At 37.1% G+C, this 20,289-nt stretch overlaps 1 protein-coding gene across 6 annotated transcripts in view; it reads right to left on the bottom strand.

Annotated features, from left to right (window-relative positions):
• The window catches only part of Nox4 (NADPH oxidase 4), a 126,292-nt gene that overhangs the window by 70,157 nt on the left and 35,846 nt on the right, over positions 1-20,289 (bottom strand). For 5 of the 6 annotated variants that reach the window (XM_006995719.4, XM_076546686.1, XM_015989147.3 and 2 more), the window contains 7 exons: positions 19,129-19,226; positions 17,216-17,243; positions 10,787-10,859; positions 6,986-7,066; positions 2,661-2,877; positions 762-926; positions 564-626 (listed from right to left, as the gene is read on the bottom strand). In XM_006995719.4, the coding sequence (XP_006995781.1) occupies positions 564-626; positions 762-926; positions 2,661-2,877; positions 6,986-7,066; positions 10,787-10,859; positions 17,216-17,243; positions 19,129-19,226 (725 nt within the window). The remainder of the gene's footprint in view (positions 1-563; positions 627-761; positions 927-2,660; positions 2,878-6,985; positions 7,067-10,786; positions 10,860-17,215; positions 17,244-19,128; positions 19,227-20,289) is intronic. The other variant, XM_015989144.3, reaches the window with a different exon arrangement.

Here is a 20,289-nt window from a genome sequence, read left to right as displayed (position 1 = left end):
CACTGTAGATGCACATGGTCAAAATGCATGATACATTGAAATGAAATACATACTTTTTTGGCTTTTAAAGCACTCTGAAAGCTGTTAATATCTCCAAGCCCATAACTCATACATGGAAAAGTGAAACTAAGAAATGCCTGTGCTTTAAATCAATAAGCCTTCACAAATTTTAAATAAGATTAATATATACTGGATAGTAAGGAATCAGAAAATAATGGAGAACAAATAGTCACAAAGTTTCTGAACAGAAAACTACAGTTCTTTAAGAAAAAAATGACAGCCTGCTAAGACATGAAGGGAACTATGATCCTCCAATAATATTTAGAATGAAGTAAAACCCATATACACACAAATACACACGTGTGATGCACATAAATACTCACACATATATACACACCAATACTCAGATATGTGTACATGTATAGACACACATACATGTGTACACAGACATGTATGCACACACAGAGATACACAAATACTTATGTCCATGTGTACACATAGGTACACACACAAAGATGTTCTATAATCTAAAATTTTTAAAATTCAAGAAATATATGTCTTACCATTGTGAGAGTAAATGGGTGGTTTTCTAATGCTGATACACTGGGACAATGTAGAATAACATACTAAAAAAGCAACAAACAGATAATGTTTTAAATGATCAAAAGAGAAGTACAACTATTTCAATCAATCTGTCTACTAATTTTCAAAAGTTACCCAATGATAAAGGATATTTGCATAGCCGCTAACCACCAGCTCACCTGGCCAGGTCTTGCTTTAAAGTTTTCTTTGACCATTCGGAGTTCCATGACATCTGAGGGATGACTGATTACTGAGATGATGGTAACAGGTTTGTTGCTCCTGATGCATCGGTAAAGTCTCTCAGCACAGTACAGGCACAAAGGTCCAGAAATCCAAATCCAGGTCTAAGGGAAATTTTTCATCAGCATGCTTCAAGAAATGCACGACTGTATAAACAACTGAGCAATGATATTTCAATTTGAATTGTAAACAATAAGATATTGGTAAAAATGAGTAAAATGTAGCTGATGCTCTCAGCAATCCATTCAAACAAAAGACAAGTTAAAGCATCATATTTATCTGAGTATTATTTAGAAAAATAAAACGAGTCCAATGTTTAGCAAAAAAAAAAAAAAATTACTGCCCTAGATATTCAATGAACATAACATAGGTATAGGGATACACAGATGATTTACATACACAAGGATAAATGTAAATACACTTCTAGTTTTGAAATTAGGATGCACTGGGCATATTTCTATTACAATGTTTATATAATATAATATGGTCAAAATTACTTTTATATAAAAACTGGCAGTTTTGAATGGGGAAATGCAGATGTCTATGAGAACAATCTCTGCCCTACAACTGCACACAATAGCCTCTACATCTCTTTAAAATTTTCAACTGAACTGTATTTTATCTATAGAGATGTGTGTTTTCTTTGATGATCTAAGACAGAGCTTCATTGTGTTAGTAACAGATGCTTTTGGACTTGCTATCATATGGCCTTAGCCTCTTACAGATGTCTTATTCCACGTGACCTTCAGTCTTATTTAAATGGCCCTTTATAGAAACCTTATTTACACAGTTGTTCCAGACATTGCTCATTCAATGAAGGCAGTTAGCTCCTGCTCTGCAGACTGTGACAGTTGAACACGACACTCTGAAGAGTAAGCAAGGCAGGATAAGTCCTGCAATGCAGGGACCTTGCAATTTTGAGCCAGTCACTCCTAGATGATTAAGCCCCACATCAGTAAAATGGAACTTGCTATATTTACCTTACATAATATCCATTATTCTATGACACTCAGAAAACTGGCCAGCTGATTCCAACGTCATCTAAAAATTCATCTAGCTGTGTTACTTCTCTATCTTCTCTCTTTAAAGCAGGATTTTCTAAGTCTATCTCTTCCTCCATTTCATAAAAGGAATCGTGGGCCTCACTTATGTGTTGGCAGTTCCCTCAGCCACAAGGTCAGCGTGGGGAGCAGTAGAAGATACTGAACTATTTGTGGAATCCTTGGAAGACTTTTCGAGAGCAATACTTGAATTAAAGACCTGCATCTACACACTACTTTTCCCACCACTTGTTTACAGGCTTTAGTAAGGATATGTGTGTAAGCTGAATGTCTCCAGCAGATAACTGAGGAACTGCTTCAAAGTTTAGCTGTGGATATGGAAAGAAATCATGCATACCGAGCAATTCGGCACAGGGCCAAGAAGTTCACGGTAAGCTTTCAGCAAATTAACATCACTATTTATAATTTTTAATATTAATTTGTAAAACTGTATTACAACAAGTGGTAGCTGTTTCTGTTTTGTTTTATAGTGTTTCTTATTCATTCTGCATGTCTTAATAGCTTTAGGATACATATATGTAGTCTTTCGAAGCAAGCTCTAGAAGAAACATATTTCCGTAAAATGTATAACTAGACATTCTTCTATATTCTAAATGCATGCCTTTTGTCTTGAGGTATTAGATACTTGTCACAAAAAAAATAAATATCAATTTTATGTCTAGATGTCCTGGAATATCCCACGGTACCTGAAAACACAGATTCAGAGGCATATTATAAGGAGTGTCAGTCACGTGAAACCATAGACTTGGCGGATCTTAAACACAGAATTCATCTGACCTGTGGAAAATGAGCGTGAAACCTGGGTTGCTCAAGGCAAATCTTCACAACTGTTTTCTGGTTATGACCTTCTAGCTTTGAAAATCCTTCAGGCACAGATCCACGAAAATGTTCTGAGATGTATTCTAGTGAGGGAATATCCTGAGACTGGGTCCGGTTAAGACTGATGCAGCCAGGCGGGTGGGCATCCAAATTGGTTTGATACTTCAGCAGCCCACTATGATAAATTGGATAAAAACAAGGAGATGGAAAAACGACTGAGTCAGGGGATGAAATGGGGTAAAGAGAAGCAATTGTTTCCTTCTCCTTGGCTTTATACAGCCTTTTATAAAAAGTGTTCCATGTGTGATCTACTTCAAAACCACTGAAATATCCTAAATTTTAAATGAATCCTTTACTAAGAAGTAGGGGAAAATGTTTAGTTTTCCAAACAAATGATATGTCTGTGCAGTAGAAGAAGCATGTGCAAGCTTCTTGATGTTATTTGAATTGGACAAACTTGATTCCTGTTAGGCATTTGTTCAGCCACTTACAAGTTTTCACTTGAATAAACACTGTAAAAAGAGCTTCCTTGCTATACATCTCCAAGCTTTAAAGAAAAACACAGGGGTCATATTTGATTTGGATAAGACTAGATAAAACAGACTCCATGGTACACGGAGAAGCAGCAAATGAAAATAACAGGCATCAAAAGCTTGTTGCATCTATGGAAACAATTTTTACATACCCATTAAGTCCTAAAGCTGTTTGCTTTTCAATTTCTCTATAAACCCAACCACATGAAAAGCTCAGTGAACTTAGCTTGAGACTCTTTACAGCAGCATCTCATTGTTTCTTATTGTACTATGTTCTAATTCCCAAGTTCTGCATTTTTTCTTTTAGATTTCATTTATTGTACTGTGTGTGAGTGTGTGTGTGTGTGTGTGTGTGTGTGTGTGTGTGTGTGTGCCTGTATGTACAAGTGCACTTGCACATATGCATGCACACACGTCATGAGGAGGTTGGAGGAAAGCTGGCAGGAGTCAATATTTTTCTTCCACAATGTGAGTTCTGGAGATCAAACTCAGGTTTGATCAGACTTGGCAATGAGTGCCTTTACCTCCTGAGCCAACACCCTGGCCCTGGGTTGTGCCACACTTTTCACTGACAAGCAGTGCAAGGAAGAACAAGCAACTGAAGGCTTGTTGGGAAAAATCATTAAAATAAACATTAGTGGGCTGGTGATATAGCTCAGTGGCCGAGTTATAGATATAGCTCTCTATATAGCTCACCTCACATGGCAAATGCTTGAAGTTCTGGGGTCGATCCCCAGCACCACACACACACACACACACACACACACGATAAGCATTCAGACAATATTAACTGATAACATGTCCAATGAGAAAAATTAAGAATGATGATGTGTATAGACCTTTAAATCCCTGGATTAAAGTTATAGGAGAATGAATTTGGGATAAAAAATAAAAGAAGGAACTGTGTAGGAATTAGAGCTATGCCCCATCAAAATGGGCATTTTCAGAATTAGGCATTTACACCCTGGGGACACAGGGATTCAGAAGCCAGAAGTACATTTGAGGTTAATATATGACAGATATGACAGACACTGAAGAACCTGACTTGATCAACCAAGAATATATACATGTATCAGAACTCATATCATTATTAATAAATATAAACAACTGATACCAGTCATTTAAGCAGGAAGTAAACTTTGAAAGAGGAAAGTTGTTTGACATTGGAAAAACAAAAGGGCTATTTCAAAATACATTTGAAAATTCTACAGCTAAAGAAAACCTTACGAAATCACATGAAGTAATGAACCCTTTTCCTGTAAAATCTATGTAAGAAGAAAAAGCGGCCAAAAAAATTGAATCACCTCATCTTTGAAGCCAAATCTTTTCTAAAATCTTTGGTCAATGTGGATTCATCTCTTCCCTGAATTGTTAGAATTCCTGTAAATAAATGATGTTTGTGTTTTGAAGATACAGCCTGCGGCTTTTTATTGATTTTTTTTTTTAAATCTCAAATCAATTATCTCCCAGGAGACTGAGATTCCACAGTAGATTATACCTCTTTACCTTAAGTAAATACATTGATGGGCAGAGGCGTGGGTGCCAAGCAAATAGAGATTGTTCCCATCAAGCCTACAGTATACTGTTAAATAGAAATTTTAACATGCATGCATGAATCTTGCGTTGAACAACTCCAAGTCTTTTTATTAACAAAAGACTGGAGAAAAAAAGGAAAAAAAAAACAGACTGGAGGATGATATTTCGTAGGTGTTTCAAGAATAAAAATCTGTTTGAATTCCTAGAAATGGCACAAAAGGTAATTTAAAATAACTTGCCTGCAAATGTGCACTTGTTAATTAAAAAGAAAACAAAAAACTTTTAAAAAAGTTACAAAATTTACCAGTAGCTATTTTCTTCATGTCAGAAACAATCTATATTTTAGTAAAAATTAAAGCTCAATGAAAAAAGTATGTACTATAGAATGATTATTGTATTGTGAATGTATACAATGATATTTACACCAGTATAACTACTACAACAATTACTTTCATTTCATTATTAATCCAGTTATAAAACAGATTTATTATATTTAATTATGTAGCTCTTTTGTTGGTTATGTGTATAAATTAAAATTGCCATCTGCCTATGTTATTTGTTCTACAAAAGGAGCTAATTTTTTTTTTTGTTTTGTTTTGTTTTTCGAGACAGGGTTTCTCTGTGTAGCTTTGCGCCTTTCCTGGAGCTAACTTGGTAGCCCAGGCTGGCCTCGAACTCACAGAGATCCACCTGGCTCTGCCTCCCAAGTGCTGGGATTAAAGGCGTGCGCCACCACCGCCCGGCCGAAAAGGAGCTAATTTTAAACAGGTCTTTTCTTTTAAAAAGTCTAAAAATGTCTTAATATAATCCTCCTTTAAACTAACAGTTTTTTGAACTCCTGAACCATAAAAAGAAGGCTACTGTTTTAAATGGCAAAGGAACATCTTTTTCAAAATTTTAATTTAATAAAGCATAAAGGCAAAAACGAATATCTGGTTATGTTAGTAAATGATGACATTTTTCTCTTTCCAAATAGAAAGAAAAGAAGGGAGAGAAGGAACCACACAAGAAAGAGATAATGACAAACAGATTACAGTCCTGAGTGAGGCCAGAGAAACCTTAAAGAGCTATTAGAATGGAACGTCAAATTCTGAGAAGTGCAAGCTCTCAAAAATATGTATGTGGTGTGTGTGTGTGTGTGTGTGTGTATGTGTTGCAGTAAACAAGAAACTTTTTTCCTAGTTCAGAACTATTTCTTTGAAAAAGAACATTCAAAATGTCTGTGTCTGAATCAAGTTTATATTAATTAAGTAAATTTTGGGAGGTTACTGAATCTTTCTCAAACTTAGTTTCCCAGTTGCAGCTTTCAAAATCTTAATCTTCATAAAAATCCCAAGAATTTCATATCAGAAAATATTTCAAACAATTTAAATTTATATTTAGCCTAATATAAGCAATGAATAATTGTATTTTAAATTACTGGTACCATGAATAGAATGTGCTGATTCAATGTCGCCTCCATGACCACAGTTCTGACCTAGCAAATTAGCCATTTAAAGAAGAGAACAAACACATAGTGTGTTGGTGGTATAAGCACAGCTGCTTTCCAGAAGAAAATGCAAAGCAAATTCACTGTACCCAGTGCTTTTGGTGCAGCCTAAGGCTCCACAGAATGTACCTTCATCGTGGGAAATGAACCAGGAATGACCATTCAGGGCTCATGATTATGATGAGTGGCCATGTTTCTGATGCCTTACCTCTCTGTGTTCTAGAAAACTATCCAACCCAATTGGAATAAACTGGTTAATATCCCTGTCCTTACCAATGATCACCAAAACTGAGGAGAGGAGAGAATGAATATTTTTGAACATGCACCTGAAATAACTACATTTATATAAACTGCTTAATACCTTGAAAATTATTTTACAAAACAATCTAAAGAGAGGACAATGGGTCTGTTTCTCTAAACTCTCTTTCCCTGGAAAAACTTGACATGAGATAATGGGAACATGCCAGTTGTACTCTTTATACTATTTATGATTTGTGAAAACTGTCTGGACTAAAAGACAGCGATTAAACTAAAGTATAATTCGGAGACCCAGACATGAGCTCCTTGTAGTTGGGGTGCTGACAGAACTGAAGGCATCCCTTGTGGAGCTCTGGGCTGCTAACAAGATGCTGGCTCATATAGAGAGTCACCCTTCCCACAAATGCTTCCCTTCTGTGGTATGTGAGGTGAGAACACAGATTGCAGGTACAAATTGTTTCACTTACCCTGAAACATGCAACAGCAGCAGCATGTAGAAGACAAAGAAGAGGTTGTGAGTATACCAGAAGATATCATAATTAGAAACTCTGAAAAAACAAATCAGTTGGCTTCAGTCTGGCTTTACATTGGTCCCATTAAAGAAATATGCACTCTGAAAATATGGTTCATATTTGAAGAGCACTGCCAATTGTCTAAGATTCATTTATTGATATCAGGGAATTAACTCGCTACATAAGGTGTACTAGCAAAACGCATGAGTAATATTTACCATTTGAAAATTATATATACTTCTTAAATAATATATATTGAATTTAAATAAAGACCATGGTGTAGTCTAATTTAGAACTTTTCTGTCCTTTTTAGTAGCTTTTTTTATTTGTTTTGAGACATGGTTTCTCTATGTAATCATGGAACTCACTATGCTGACAAGCGTGGCCTCAAATTCACAGATCACCTGTCTCTGACTCCTGAGTACTGAAATTAAAGGCAAGCACCACAATTTCAGCTCTCTCTTTTTTCTTTTTTTACACATATATTAAATTTTTAAGTTGTCCAGTATTTCCAATATAAGTAATGTCTGGTTTCAAAGGATATTTTGAAAAAGTTCAAAGAAAACTTAAATGGAAAAATTAAATTATCACTAAAATTTCAGCATTCCTCTTTCTGCTTCAGCTACCACTTCCAGGTTTCCACCTTGAATTTCTGCCTTGACTTTCTTTGACAATACATTGTGATGTGGAATTGTAAGCTGAAATAAATCCTTTCTTCTCCAAACCACATTTGGTCATGGCATTTCAAGCAGCAACAGAAAGCCTTTCGAAGACAGAAATCGGTACCAGGAATGGGGTGTTTCTGTGACACACCTGAGCATGTTCTGGGGTGGGGGTGGGGGTAGTTGTGGAAGGACTCAGAACTTTGGGATAGAAAATAATTTTATGTTCAGAGTGTATTGAGCTATTGTGGGAACTTTCAATGCTAAAGACAACGCAAATAACGTTGGCCTAGTTTATAAACTTGCAGAGGGAAGTTAGAGAGTTTCTTAAAGATTCTATCTGGTATGTTCAATATTTAAACTAAGAATACATGGTTCTGGTCAGGTAGGGGTGAAAAAAAATGGCCTTAATCAGGAAGAGACCACTGTTACTGAAAAGAAATTCTCTGAGAAATGTTTCCCCTGGGTCAGAACTTAGAAGGCAGGGTCCAGAGGTGGTCAAGTTCAGGCTGGCACCTGGATTTGGTAATGTGTAAGGGTTTCCTAGGTGGTATTGATTTTGGAGGCATGAAGGGGTTATGGAAAGCAGCTGAGTCTTGGCACTGTGGGAGGCCTGGAGAAGCCACTGGTGAGGTAAGAGACTCAATTGCAGTAGAAGCCCCAGGATGGAAGGAGTCCTGGAAAGAAGCTGAGGCTTGGCATCACGTGTCAGGGTCAGAGTCCCTAACTACAGCCGCAGAAAGGACACTGGTTAAGGAGCAGCCGGGGTGCAGGTGATATTCCAGCATGTGGGGGATGCTAGTAGCACAGGGAGACCACCAAAGCCTGCAGCAGGTGTGGAAGGTAGCCTGAGCTTATAAGACAAGCTACATGGGCTGTGGCTGGCAGAACCATAGACGTGGAACTGCCTAGGCCTGTCAAGGCCAGATCATGGGTCCAAGAAGTCTGACACAGCTTTACACCCCTGAATGTTGTTTTTGCTCTGATCTGATTTGAACTGTGCCCAGGCTCTTCTTCTTGAAATGAAAACTAAGTAATTTATTTTTGGTTTTGCAGGAGAACACAATTAAGAGACTTTGGAATTTAGAGGGACTTGGGACATTTTAAAGAGACTGAATTTCTAAAAACTGGGAATTTTAAAAGTTGAAACATGGTTTATGAGAAATTGATATGAAGATGAGACCTTGAGGATAAAAAATAAAGGAAAGTAATATATTGGAGTGTCAATTTGACAAGAGGGTCAAATGTTCTGGCTAGTTCTTTTTTTTTGTTTTGTTTTGTTTTGTTTTTTCCAACTTGATACAAACTAGTTATTTGGGAAAACAAACCTTAATTGAGGAAAAGGTTGCCTGTATGTGGGCCATTTTCTTGATTAATGACTGTTGCAGAGAAGCCAGCCTACTGTGGGTGGTGTCCACCTTGGGCAAGTAGTACCAAGCTGTATAAGGGAGCAAGCTGAGAAAAGGAGGAAGAAGCTAGTAAGTACCAGCATTTTTCCACAGCAACTGTTTCAGGGCCTGCCTTCAAGTTCCTGCCTTGAATCCCGGCCCAGACTTCCCTTGGTGATGGAGTGTCACACCTGAGCTGACACAAGCTCTTTCCTCCTCAAGCTGCTTTTTGTCATGGTGTTTTCTCACAGCAATAGAAACCCTAACTAAGACGGTGTTATTGTTCTGCGGGAGGACAGAAAATAAAACAAGAAGCAGCATTTGTTGAATATGTGTGAGAGGCACCCAGATTTATTTTATTTCATGATTTTAGGGTAAATGCTTATTTATTTACTATATTAGATGTAGAGGGTAGACATTTGTAAGAGCTCTTTGAATGACAATAATATTTATCCTAACAACTTTTTAAAAACCCTATTTAAGTAATAGCTAATTATTTTCCATTTACTTAATTCATAGCACTTGCTTTCATAAACAATATCACCAAAATCTTCATAATATGAATTTTGTACATATCTAATTTGTTTTTATCTCTAGGTCAAATATTACATAATTGTTATTACTTTTAATGATTGTCTAATGCTCCCTAAAATAAGTGTATCAATTTCAGACCCAACCATACAGAAGAATTGCCTATTTCCCCAAACTTAGACTTTATTATTCATAGTTTCTATAGGAGGCTTAAAAATGCACTTACCTTTTGTGCCAACTATTTCACATCTAAACTCTGTCCTTAGCATAGAGTTAAAAATGTATGTAAACAAACAAAGCAAAAAGTTTGATGTGATATGTGACAGACTTCTATTCTGAAATGGAATGTGCTCACCCAGAAAGAAGGACATGAAAGTGCTGCTGACATATGTCTGACATTTTTCAAGCTATTTTTATTTTCATGTATTTATTTCATGTATTATTCACTTGTGTGTGTGTGTGTGTGTGTGTGTGTGTGTGTGTGTGTGTGTGTGTCCAGAAAGCCCCAGTTATTCACTTGTCTATAATTATCTCCCCAGTGCTGGAATTATAGATATGCACTATGCCTGACTTGTGCATTGATAATAGGGGTTTGCACTCAGGACCTCATGCTGTGCGGCTGTGTGGCAAGCACTTTCCCAGCTGGATCATCTTCTAAGCCCCATCAAAATGTTTTTACTAGAAAAAACAATGTGAATCAGAGTGTTTCTACATATTTTAGCATGTGTCAATTTGATTTCAGAGGCTTTATTTAGAAAACTATTTTATATTATAGTCAAAACCAAAAACTGTCATCAGGTAATAAGCTATAGAATATTTTTAAGGCACATATTCCTGGGAACTCTCAAAGTCTGGGTATACAGTCAAATGTTATCTCATATCCAATTACATTTTCTATGAAAGATCCTGAAAAATTCAACTTCCACTGGTATTCAATAGAAAATTTCATATATTATTCCTTAAGACTAATACAATGTAATTTTCAAAAAATGGAAATGAAATATAGAAATGGTTCTACTTCAACAGTGGCAACTACAATAATCACCTAACTGCACTGTCTAAATACTTTAGGCTTCCCAGACTTTTTCTGTTTGTATGGAAATGAGTATAAGTGGAAGGAAATCTGGACAACGTGGACAGGTGAATAACAAAACTGTCACTCTGACACTACTAACCTTATTGCATAGGTAGAAGCTGTAACCATGAGGAACAGTACCACCACCATGAAGACACCTGTCAGACCAGGAACTGTAAAAACATTTACAAGTACATCTCAACTTCACTCATACTGGAAAGAAATTTGAAAAATTATGACCTTAAAGTCTAAAGTATAGTATGCTATTCAGTGCAAAGGAAATTCATATTTTATTTCTCTGTATATACATACCCTCAAACAAGCTGATAAGAAAGTCAGTACAGCCTCAAAGTATTTCAGACAAGGCAGCCTTTTGTTCCTGGAGTAGAAGAGTCCATTCCTGCATTGCCTAATAATCCACTCAAAATGATGAGGGCATAATTACTTCTGCACATACACACTCTCCCAAATGATATTAATTAATGCTAGAGCAGTTAGTTTCTATGACTTTCACCACAGTACTCACCTACTTTACTCTGTTCTGTCCTAGTATAGAACTAGCACATCCTTCCACATCAATTTCAAGTAACTTTTTAGACTTCACTACTTGAAATAGTTTTTATTAGTTCTTTGGGAATTTTGTACACTGTGTTTTCATTATATTCATGTTCCACCCCCAACTCTTTCAGATTCACTGTTTCCTTTCCCACCCAACTTTGTGCCCGCTCCTTTTTTTCCCCTTTTCTCAACAAGACCAATTTGTACTGCCCAAATATTCTTAGATCTGTGGTTTTCTGCTGGGATGTGATCAATTTATCAGGGACTATACTTTTAGAGGAAACGGATCCTTCCTTTCCCAGCAGCGAAGAACTGCCAATAGCCACTTGGCTAGGGTTGGAGCTCTGTGCCCAACTCCCTGCTGCATACTAGCATTTGGCCTCCTTTAGGCTTGCACATATCTTGACCATGCTGTTACAACTGCTGTGAGTTCATCTGTGTGGCTGCCTCACTGAATCCAGAAGACACTCTTTCCTTGTAGCGATCCACCTCCTCTAACTCTTACACTCTTTCCACTCCTTCCAGAGTGACCCCTGAGTCTTTGTGGGAGAACCATTTTAAAGAAAATAGTGTTTAATTAGTGCTGCCATAAAATTGACTATAGCTCTACATTGGCATGGCATTATGTAGGTCTTGTTTAGGCAATCAAATTGTTGAGGTTTCATGGGTGTAACTTTCCTGTCATATAAAGAAGACACTATCTTGAAACAAATGCTCTGGCCCTCTGGCTCTTATAATCTGTCTTCCCCATCTTCTATGGTAGGCCCTAACTGTGCTGGTATTTGAAGAAAGCTTCTAGATTTATTTTTTCTTCATATCAAAAGCACTGTAGGTTCTGTGAGATAACTCAGCAGGTAAAGGTGCTTGCCACCAAGGCTGAAAATTTAAGTTTCAGTCCAATAGTTCACACAGTGAAAGGAGAAAAATAACTCCCATAAACTGTCCTCTGATGTACACCCTTCACACAGAGACACTGTGACACCCCCGCACAGACAAATAATGTCTACAAAATATAAAAACAATGCTCTGATATAGTATAAAATAAATTTGAATTAAAGAAAAAATCTGCAGACATGTTAAAATTAATGATTTTTATAGCTACAAATATAGCACTAGACCATATACCATGTCTAGAATGAATAGCTGATATATATGTAAGCTAAAATGTAAATCGACCCCTTACTTTGTTAAAATTGTAAAAATGAATAACTCTGCCTATCTCATTACTATTTTTTAATTCATAAAATCACATAAACAATAGTAAGTCCTAAATTCCCCATATGAGGGACTCTGAAATTGGTCCAAAGAAAAAATTATTCAACTGATTCTGTCTGGAGAAGTCTATATACTTCCCACTTCTCTTTCTGTTGGGCAGCACCTATGGGGCAGAAAAGTTTTCACTGACAGGTAACCATGAAAGAAACAACCCAGCTTGGAACAGTGTAAGGACAGTGCATGTGTGCATCATTCAGATTTCAAAGTGTTTTCAACAACTAGAAAATAATGATAGCAGAATACTTGCTATGGTAGAAACAAATTTCACTTTAAAGAGCCACATGAAAAACAAGGGATCTAATCTTGTTTGGCATGTTAAGAGTTGAGTCCTTTTCCAAATACACAGACTTAATGCCATCAGGAATCATGCATGCCCTTGCCTGATGCTCCTAATCCAAACCATGTCTTCTGTGCAGTTTTTTTTTTTCCTATAGTATTCATTTCACAGCACCCTTTCCATTTCCTCTAGGTAAATGATTGCTTCTTAGCCACATGGGAAGAAATCAATCCCCCTCACACTGCAGGGCAGACAACAGACTACTTAAAAAGCAACATCCCTGATTGGCCTGGTTCCTAAGTAGCTACTCAAAGAAACAAGCATATAGCAACCCAAATACTCATTTGAGAACATACATAGCTGTTTTTAATAGTCATGGGATACAGATACTCACATTCATACCAACAGGTAAATAGAGAAACAACTGCATACACACACACACACACACACACACACACACACACACACATATATGGAAAATTAATAACCAATAAAATAGGAACTATTGATGGATTAAACATCAACATAGATGAATCCCCAAATTACTAGATTGAATAAAAGAAGCTAATTTTTAATTTTTTTTACCTACTAAAATATAGAAATGTGCTGATGAATTTTTATGAAAAAGTCTAGAATTTTCATATTATCTTTTAGTTATAAAAAGCACATGAGTTGAGCTGGGTGGTGATGGCGTACGCCTTTAATCCCAGCACTCGGGAGGCAGAGCCAGGTAGATCTCTGTGAGTTTGAGGCCAGTCTGGTCTACAGAGCAAGATCCAGGAAAGGCACAAAGTTACACAGAGAAACCCTGTCTCAAAAAAAACAAAAAACAAAACAAACAAACAAACAAACAAACAAAAAGCACATGAGTCACTAGAAGGAACAGAGGATAAGAGGAATTCTTAAGGGTCATATTTGGGAGCAGGGTAATGGAAATATTTGAAGTCTTCATTTTGGTAAAGACTAACACATATGCCATTAAAACAGTATGTTTTACACACACACACACACACACACACACGTGTGTGTGTGTGTGTGTGTGTGTGTGTGTGTGTGTGTGTGTGATTTAGTGAATGTTAGTTAAGTTTGGAAAGATTTGAAAAACAAACAACAAAAACCTCTACTTAAGCCTTAAAAACCACTTAAGTGTTAGACCCCATGATTGTTACATACTATAAAATTTGTGATCAGATGGACTTCCCTGATAATTTCATTATCCCTTCATGAATTATTTAGGTATGAAGGTTCCCTGTGTTATTCTGGACCTGCCACAATTGGTCAATGAATATCTGTCTACAAATCATCTTAATAGAAGGAAACTTAAAAAAAAGGGTATGTTTGAAATACAGCCACAATTTTCCATTTCCTTAAGATATTCACTTCTGTTACTCAAGAGTCATAAGCATTCTTTGAAGAGTCACAAGTCACAGTAGTGTAATAAAGTATCTCATAAGAGCTACAGTAAAACATGTGCTGAACTCAAATATTTCCTCACATTGAGTAGAGAATTCTCTCCATGAAGCAGAACATTGAAAATATGTAGGAAAACCTCGGAAAGAAAGGGAGAGACAGAGAGAGACCTAGCAGGCTTGACTTCTGTCATTGGAAAAGGGTAGAGAAGTTTGCAAGCACCCAGCCAATGTTCAAAATGGCGTGACATTATGGTCTTGTAGTTATTCCTCTGGCAAATCCATAAGCTTGCTGAATCTCATCTGAAAACTACAGAGAATAAATTTAATGATTTTTAATTCTTTTGATGAAATTATCATTCTATCTAAAACATGTTGCTTTTTTTTCTGTACACTCAAATTAATTTTACAGTATATTTTAAACCCAATATACAACATATTGGGTTTCATTATGACATCTGCATTCCTGATGAATCTCCTCCCTGCCTTTGTCCCCCTATTCTCCTCCCTCAGGTCCCACCTCACCCCGCCGCTCACTTCTGCTTTCATGTCAAACACTTTGTATTACCCTCTTTTTCCCATTCCACTCTGTAGGATTCCAACCCTCCCTCCATGATTTCCTTTTTGGTTTCATGATCTATATTTACACCCCTTTAACACATACACAGAAACACACACACACACACACACACTAAAGTAGGATTTTAGTTGTGGGAGAAAACACAGGCTTTCTCTCTCTGGATTATTTTGCTTAAAATAACTTTCAGTGCCCCCTATTTTCTGTAGATGTCATAATTTTATTTTTCTGCAAGGATGAATAAAATCCAGTTACATGTGTGTGCCATGTTTTCTTTAGCTGTTCATCTTGACTGGTTCAATTCCTTAGTTACTGTGAGTAAAGGAGCAAAAGAACATGGATGTGCAGAATTCTGTCTCTCAAAATGATTAAGAGTCTATGTAGCAGGAATGGATCCCGGTGCCGTGCTATGGCACCTTGCACAGCCTTGATGCAGCAGAAAGGGGCTTGTACATGCCTAGCTCTGGCTCTGTGTGCTGGGGTCCAATGATTCCCCATGGGAGACCTTGATTTGGAGGAGGTGGGGATGGAGGGTAGCTTGGGAGGGAGGGCTGGAGGGTAGAAGGGAGGAGGTGGGATCTGTAGGTGGTATGTAGGGTGAGTAGAAAATTTCTCAATTAAAAAGAAAAGGAGGGAAAAAAGGGTCTATGTAGTTCAGACTGAGTATGAAGCTTAGTCATGGACTGTTTGCGTAGAAGGTGCAAGCCCTGGATTCAATCCTACAAAACTGACTGCTAGTCAAAATTTATAAGAAGATCATTTCATTCAGAAAAATGAAGAAGAAAAATATAATTGGTAAAGATAATTATATATTAATTATAATGACTGAAGATTATAATGACTGTTGTAATTATAGTGACTGAAAAGGTAAGGGTTGAGACTATCTTAAAGAAACCCCAGGTCTTAGTATATGGAAGTAAACAGGGAAAAATGGTGTCTTACTATGTAGGATGTTGTGTAGATAGATCTCTGTGTCAAATTAAAGAGATCGACAAGTAGATTTTGTGTTCAATTAATTATTGGCAGACATTTAGAGTGTATCAGTAGATTTTCATATAAAATGAAGCTAGTCTAAAAAAAAATCTTGGTCCTTTGTTGGATCCAGGCAGATTAAACAACATAGAAATTACAGCACAGGGGACTCTAAGTGATAAATACTGAACCATCCCTGAAACATTGAATGGCCTCTAGCATACTCTTGGCTGGCAGCTAAACTAAGTTCTAATCCATTAGCCACTTAGGGACACAAATTCTAAATTTGCTTAAATAAATTATACTTATTTATCTGAAAGTACTCGAGCCTCTCAAAGAATAAAGCCAAACATATACTTGTATTTTTTAGAGAAAAAAAATGGGTCCATGTATCCTTAATGATTTTATCTACTAATATGAAAATGAATAATTAGTAGCCTTTACAATACATAATTGCACCAACTGCCCTACCTGAATGACCTCGAGTGGATATTCTTAAAAAGGAACAATCAGTCACAAATGGAAAGGGTAACACAGCCCTAAAACGGAAGTTATTTTAATGACTTTCTCACTTGCAGGTTTAAGATCGTATCTTGCTTATCTGTTCAAAATGACTGACTTATTAGAACTACACTGACACCAATAGTCTGGTGCTTTCCCTCTAAAGTTTTTGAGCAGGGACTCGGGACATGTATATTACCTCTCACAGCACCAGCTACTGCCACAAGTCAAGGCAGGCCTTCAGGGAGCATGAAGGTTATAGTCTTTTCATTCAAAAACATTGCCAAAGAATGTACACCATACCAGTGTGACTGATTACTTTTACTCTTTATTTCTTTTTCCACATTAAATTTTTTTTTAATTTTATTTTATTTTACAATACAATTCAGTTCTACAGATCAGCCACGATTCCCTTGTTCTCCCCCCTCCCGCCCCTCTCCCCTCAATTAAGAAATGGGCTTTAGAACTAAACAGAGAATTCTCAACAAAGGAAACTCAAATGGCTGAAAGACATTTAAGGAATTGCTCAACATCCCTAATCATCAGGGAAATGCAAATCAAAACAACTCTGAGATACCTAACCTTACACCTGTCAGAATGGCTAAGATCAAAAACACTGAAGACACCTTATGCTGGAGAGGATGTGGAGCTAGGGGAACTCTCCTCCACTGCTGGTGGGAATGCAAGCTTGTACAACCACTTTGGAAATCAATATGGCGCTTTCTTAGAAAATTGGGGATCAATCTCCCCCCAGATCCAACTATTCTTCTACTCTTTATTTATTCGCGCTCCGAACTCTGTTTTGCTCCCTCAGTTGACACTAAGCATCATAGCTAAACTATTAACATCACTTACGGAATGTTGTAATTTAGCACATACCAGCTGTTGTGTAATTTGATCATGCTTATTTCCAAAGACCTTTGCTTGTGAATCCAAGAAAAAACAATAATAATGACTTACCAGTTGTGAAGAGAAGCTTTCTAGGATCCTAAGAAAAGAAAAGAAGAAAACATTTGACTGGAAAATAAAATGCTAATGGCACAAACCTCTGCAAAAGGTTTGCAGTATGTGTTACCCTGTATTAGGAATTAGGGCACTAATCTTCCAGTGTGAGTAACAGGCTCAATTAAGTCTCCGGACATTTTTTGCACTATAAAAAGCAAAACTAGAGAAGTCTTCCCACCCTAGAAAAGGAAAGCACTGGATAAGGTGGAAGGTCTGACCATTGATCTGATTACAGGCTGTTTGTAATGTGGTTTACTTTTCAATGACTTTGAGACGCAATAACTTAAGCTATAATACAAAATAAAATATATATTATGTTCTCATTATGTTGCCCAGAAGATTGCAAGCTTAGAAACCCATTACTGTCCTGACTCTACAACTAAGGTAGCTTTTAAATACATTGTGTTCAATGCTCAACAAAAAATAATTTTTCTAAAAACACAGGCCAGGCATGTTGGTACATGCCTTTAAACCAGCCTCAGGGAGTCAAAGGTTGGTGGATCTCTGTGAGTTTGAAGCCAATTTAGTCTACAAAGTGAGTTCCAGGACAGCCAGAACTATACAGAGAAATCCTGTCTCAATCCCCGCCTCCCCCCCCAAAAAAGACTAAAAATACCAAGTGGAATATTGGACAACTAAACATAAATAGGTAGTATGAAAATAGGAAAACTATTATAGGTGTTAAACAGGCATGAATTATAGAAAGAGGAGATGAAAAGGAAATGTTAAGCCAATGAAACTGTAGTGGGGACTGGAAACAAGTAACCATTGATAATGTGGGAAAAGGCTAGAGGATAGCATAGGGACAGAAAGTGGAGAGGAGAGAAACAGAACATGACATGGAGAGCTGTCCCTTGACAAGCTAGGAAGCTAGGTTCTCCAGGGAATCTCAGTGCTTTACACAGTATATAATCACATGTTTTGAAAATAGCAATGCCCATGCATCATACTAATTAAATCATATTGCTGTTTTCAGATGATTCTAGAGGCAAGAGATTTATCAAAAGTGATCAGAGGTATTCAGTTTTACAATGTGTTCTGTCATTTGTTTCCTTTTAAGATGAGAATCAAACAAACAATTAGAGCAGCCTTGTCTGTGAAAGTCCTAACAGTATGTGGAAGAGAAAATGGAGTCTGGAATGAGAAGAACATTAATGAGAGGAAAAGTCACTGTCACTCACCACAAAAGGGCTGGAAGACAGAGCAGTTTGACTTGGTTGCAGCCATGGCCTTGGGAAGCAATGACTATCTGAACACGATGTGAAAGTACTAAGCCACAGAGACCTAACAGCGCTGTGCATCTGGCTCTGGCTCAGCATGTAAAACCTCATCTCATGATCAAATAAGAGATCACATGAAAGAACAGCATCCCTAAGTCAGATATCACATGCTAGGAAATTCAGCTCATGGTCATATATTTCATGGAAACAAAGTCATCATAAAAACACACTAACATTCATTCTTTAGAATCCACAAATAATCAACCTACAGCTGTGCCCTTTTCCCCCAGCACAGTAAGTGAGTTATTAAAGTATTTTTATCTGAGATTAGCACTGTCGACACTCTCAGCTAACTGAGAGGAATTAGACAAAAACTGTTGGGAGTCAGAAAGTAGATCTGAGTGGCAACCTTCTTAATATTGCAGGATATAAAAAGTAGACACTGCAGTCTCCCATTTTCATCAGGAGAAACTATAGAATAGTAATTACCTGCAATTTCTATTGAAAGGGAATAAAACTCAACTTGACAACTGCATTTTAAAAGCACTCAAAGGAGCAGCAAGGTACAAATTTTCTGTCAAAATCACAGACCCTCATTAGTTATCTAATGACAAGTGAGAGGGAAATGGAAGGGCAGGGACCACCCACCTCATTTCGGTATCTTGCTGCATTCAGTTCAAGGAAATCTTCACTATAGTTCACTGAGAAGTTGAGGGCATTCATCAAGTGGGCAGCCACATGCACACCTACGGAACCACACCAGGTATAAGTCAGTGGGCTTTCCACACATGCCCTTTGGCTAGAAGCCAACAGTTCTCCATAAACAATTAAGGATTTAAGGATCAAACTCCAATAGTTATCTAAGCAATGAACTATTAAGTTGAAATTATTCTAAAACACAAAATAAAAATCACCTGAACGTAGTTTACTAAATTTTAAAAAGCTAGAATAAAGCTGTGTGTTGTTGGTTCACGCCTTTAATGCCAGCACTGGGCAGGCAGAGCCAGGTAGATCTCTGTGAGTTCAAGGCCAGCCTGGTCTACAGAGCAAATTCCATGAAAGGCACGAAGCTACACAGAGAAACCCTGTCTCGAAAAACCAAAAACCAAAAAAAAAAAAAAAAAAAAAAAAAAGAAAAAAAAAAGAAAAAAAAAAAAAGGTAGAATAAAATAACCATAGTAATTTAGGTCAAGATCTAGGGATTTTCACTCAATGTCTCCCATTTCTTCCTCTACTCCCTGCCCCCCTCTCTCCTCTACCCAACATTCTATGTCTATCAACACAAGCATTCATTTGTTTACTAAATCATTTCCTGGAAATCTTTGTGTTGCACATCTTTCATCTTTCCCATTGCTCCAGCCTACTCTATCTTATATACTTCACTGTCATCCATCCCAATCGCAGCCTACTGGATGGCTTTTATCCAGCTGAAGTTTTTCACCATTAATAACTAATTCTTTAAGCTCAACAGGAAAGTGTTGAAAGGCATGTCACAAAAGAAAAAGTAGGGAAAATAGTAATCACCACTTGACAAATATCCCACCTATAACCACACCACCAACACAGCGCTCACCTATCTCTGGGGGTATATAAAAGATGCATGCATCTGGGAATTATGAGAGGTTTGAGACAACTCTTTTTGTCATAGCCAGGGAAGAAAATTATCTCAAGACAGGCAAGCAGAGAACAAATAATCTGTTCAATGAGGCTGCCATGCCTCCTCCTTCACCAATCTGTTATTGGTGTTTAAGTGAGTATAAACTAACATTCTATTATAATGCACTGACTAAAGAAATTCCTATAGCTTTG

Source organism: Peromyscus maniculatus, chromosome 1, assembly GCF_049852395.1.
Source record: "Peromyscus maniculatus bairdii isolate BWxNUB_F1_BW_parent chromosome 1, HU_Pman_BW_mat_3.1, whole genome shotgun sequence".
NCBI classification, from domain to species: domain Eukaryota; kingdom Metazoa; phylum Chordata; class Mammalia; order Rodentia; family Cricetidae; genus Peromyscus; species Peromyscus maniculatus.
The sequence above is the reverse complement of the archived record's forward strand: the minus strand, read 5'-3'. Positions and strand labels throughout refer to the sequence as shown.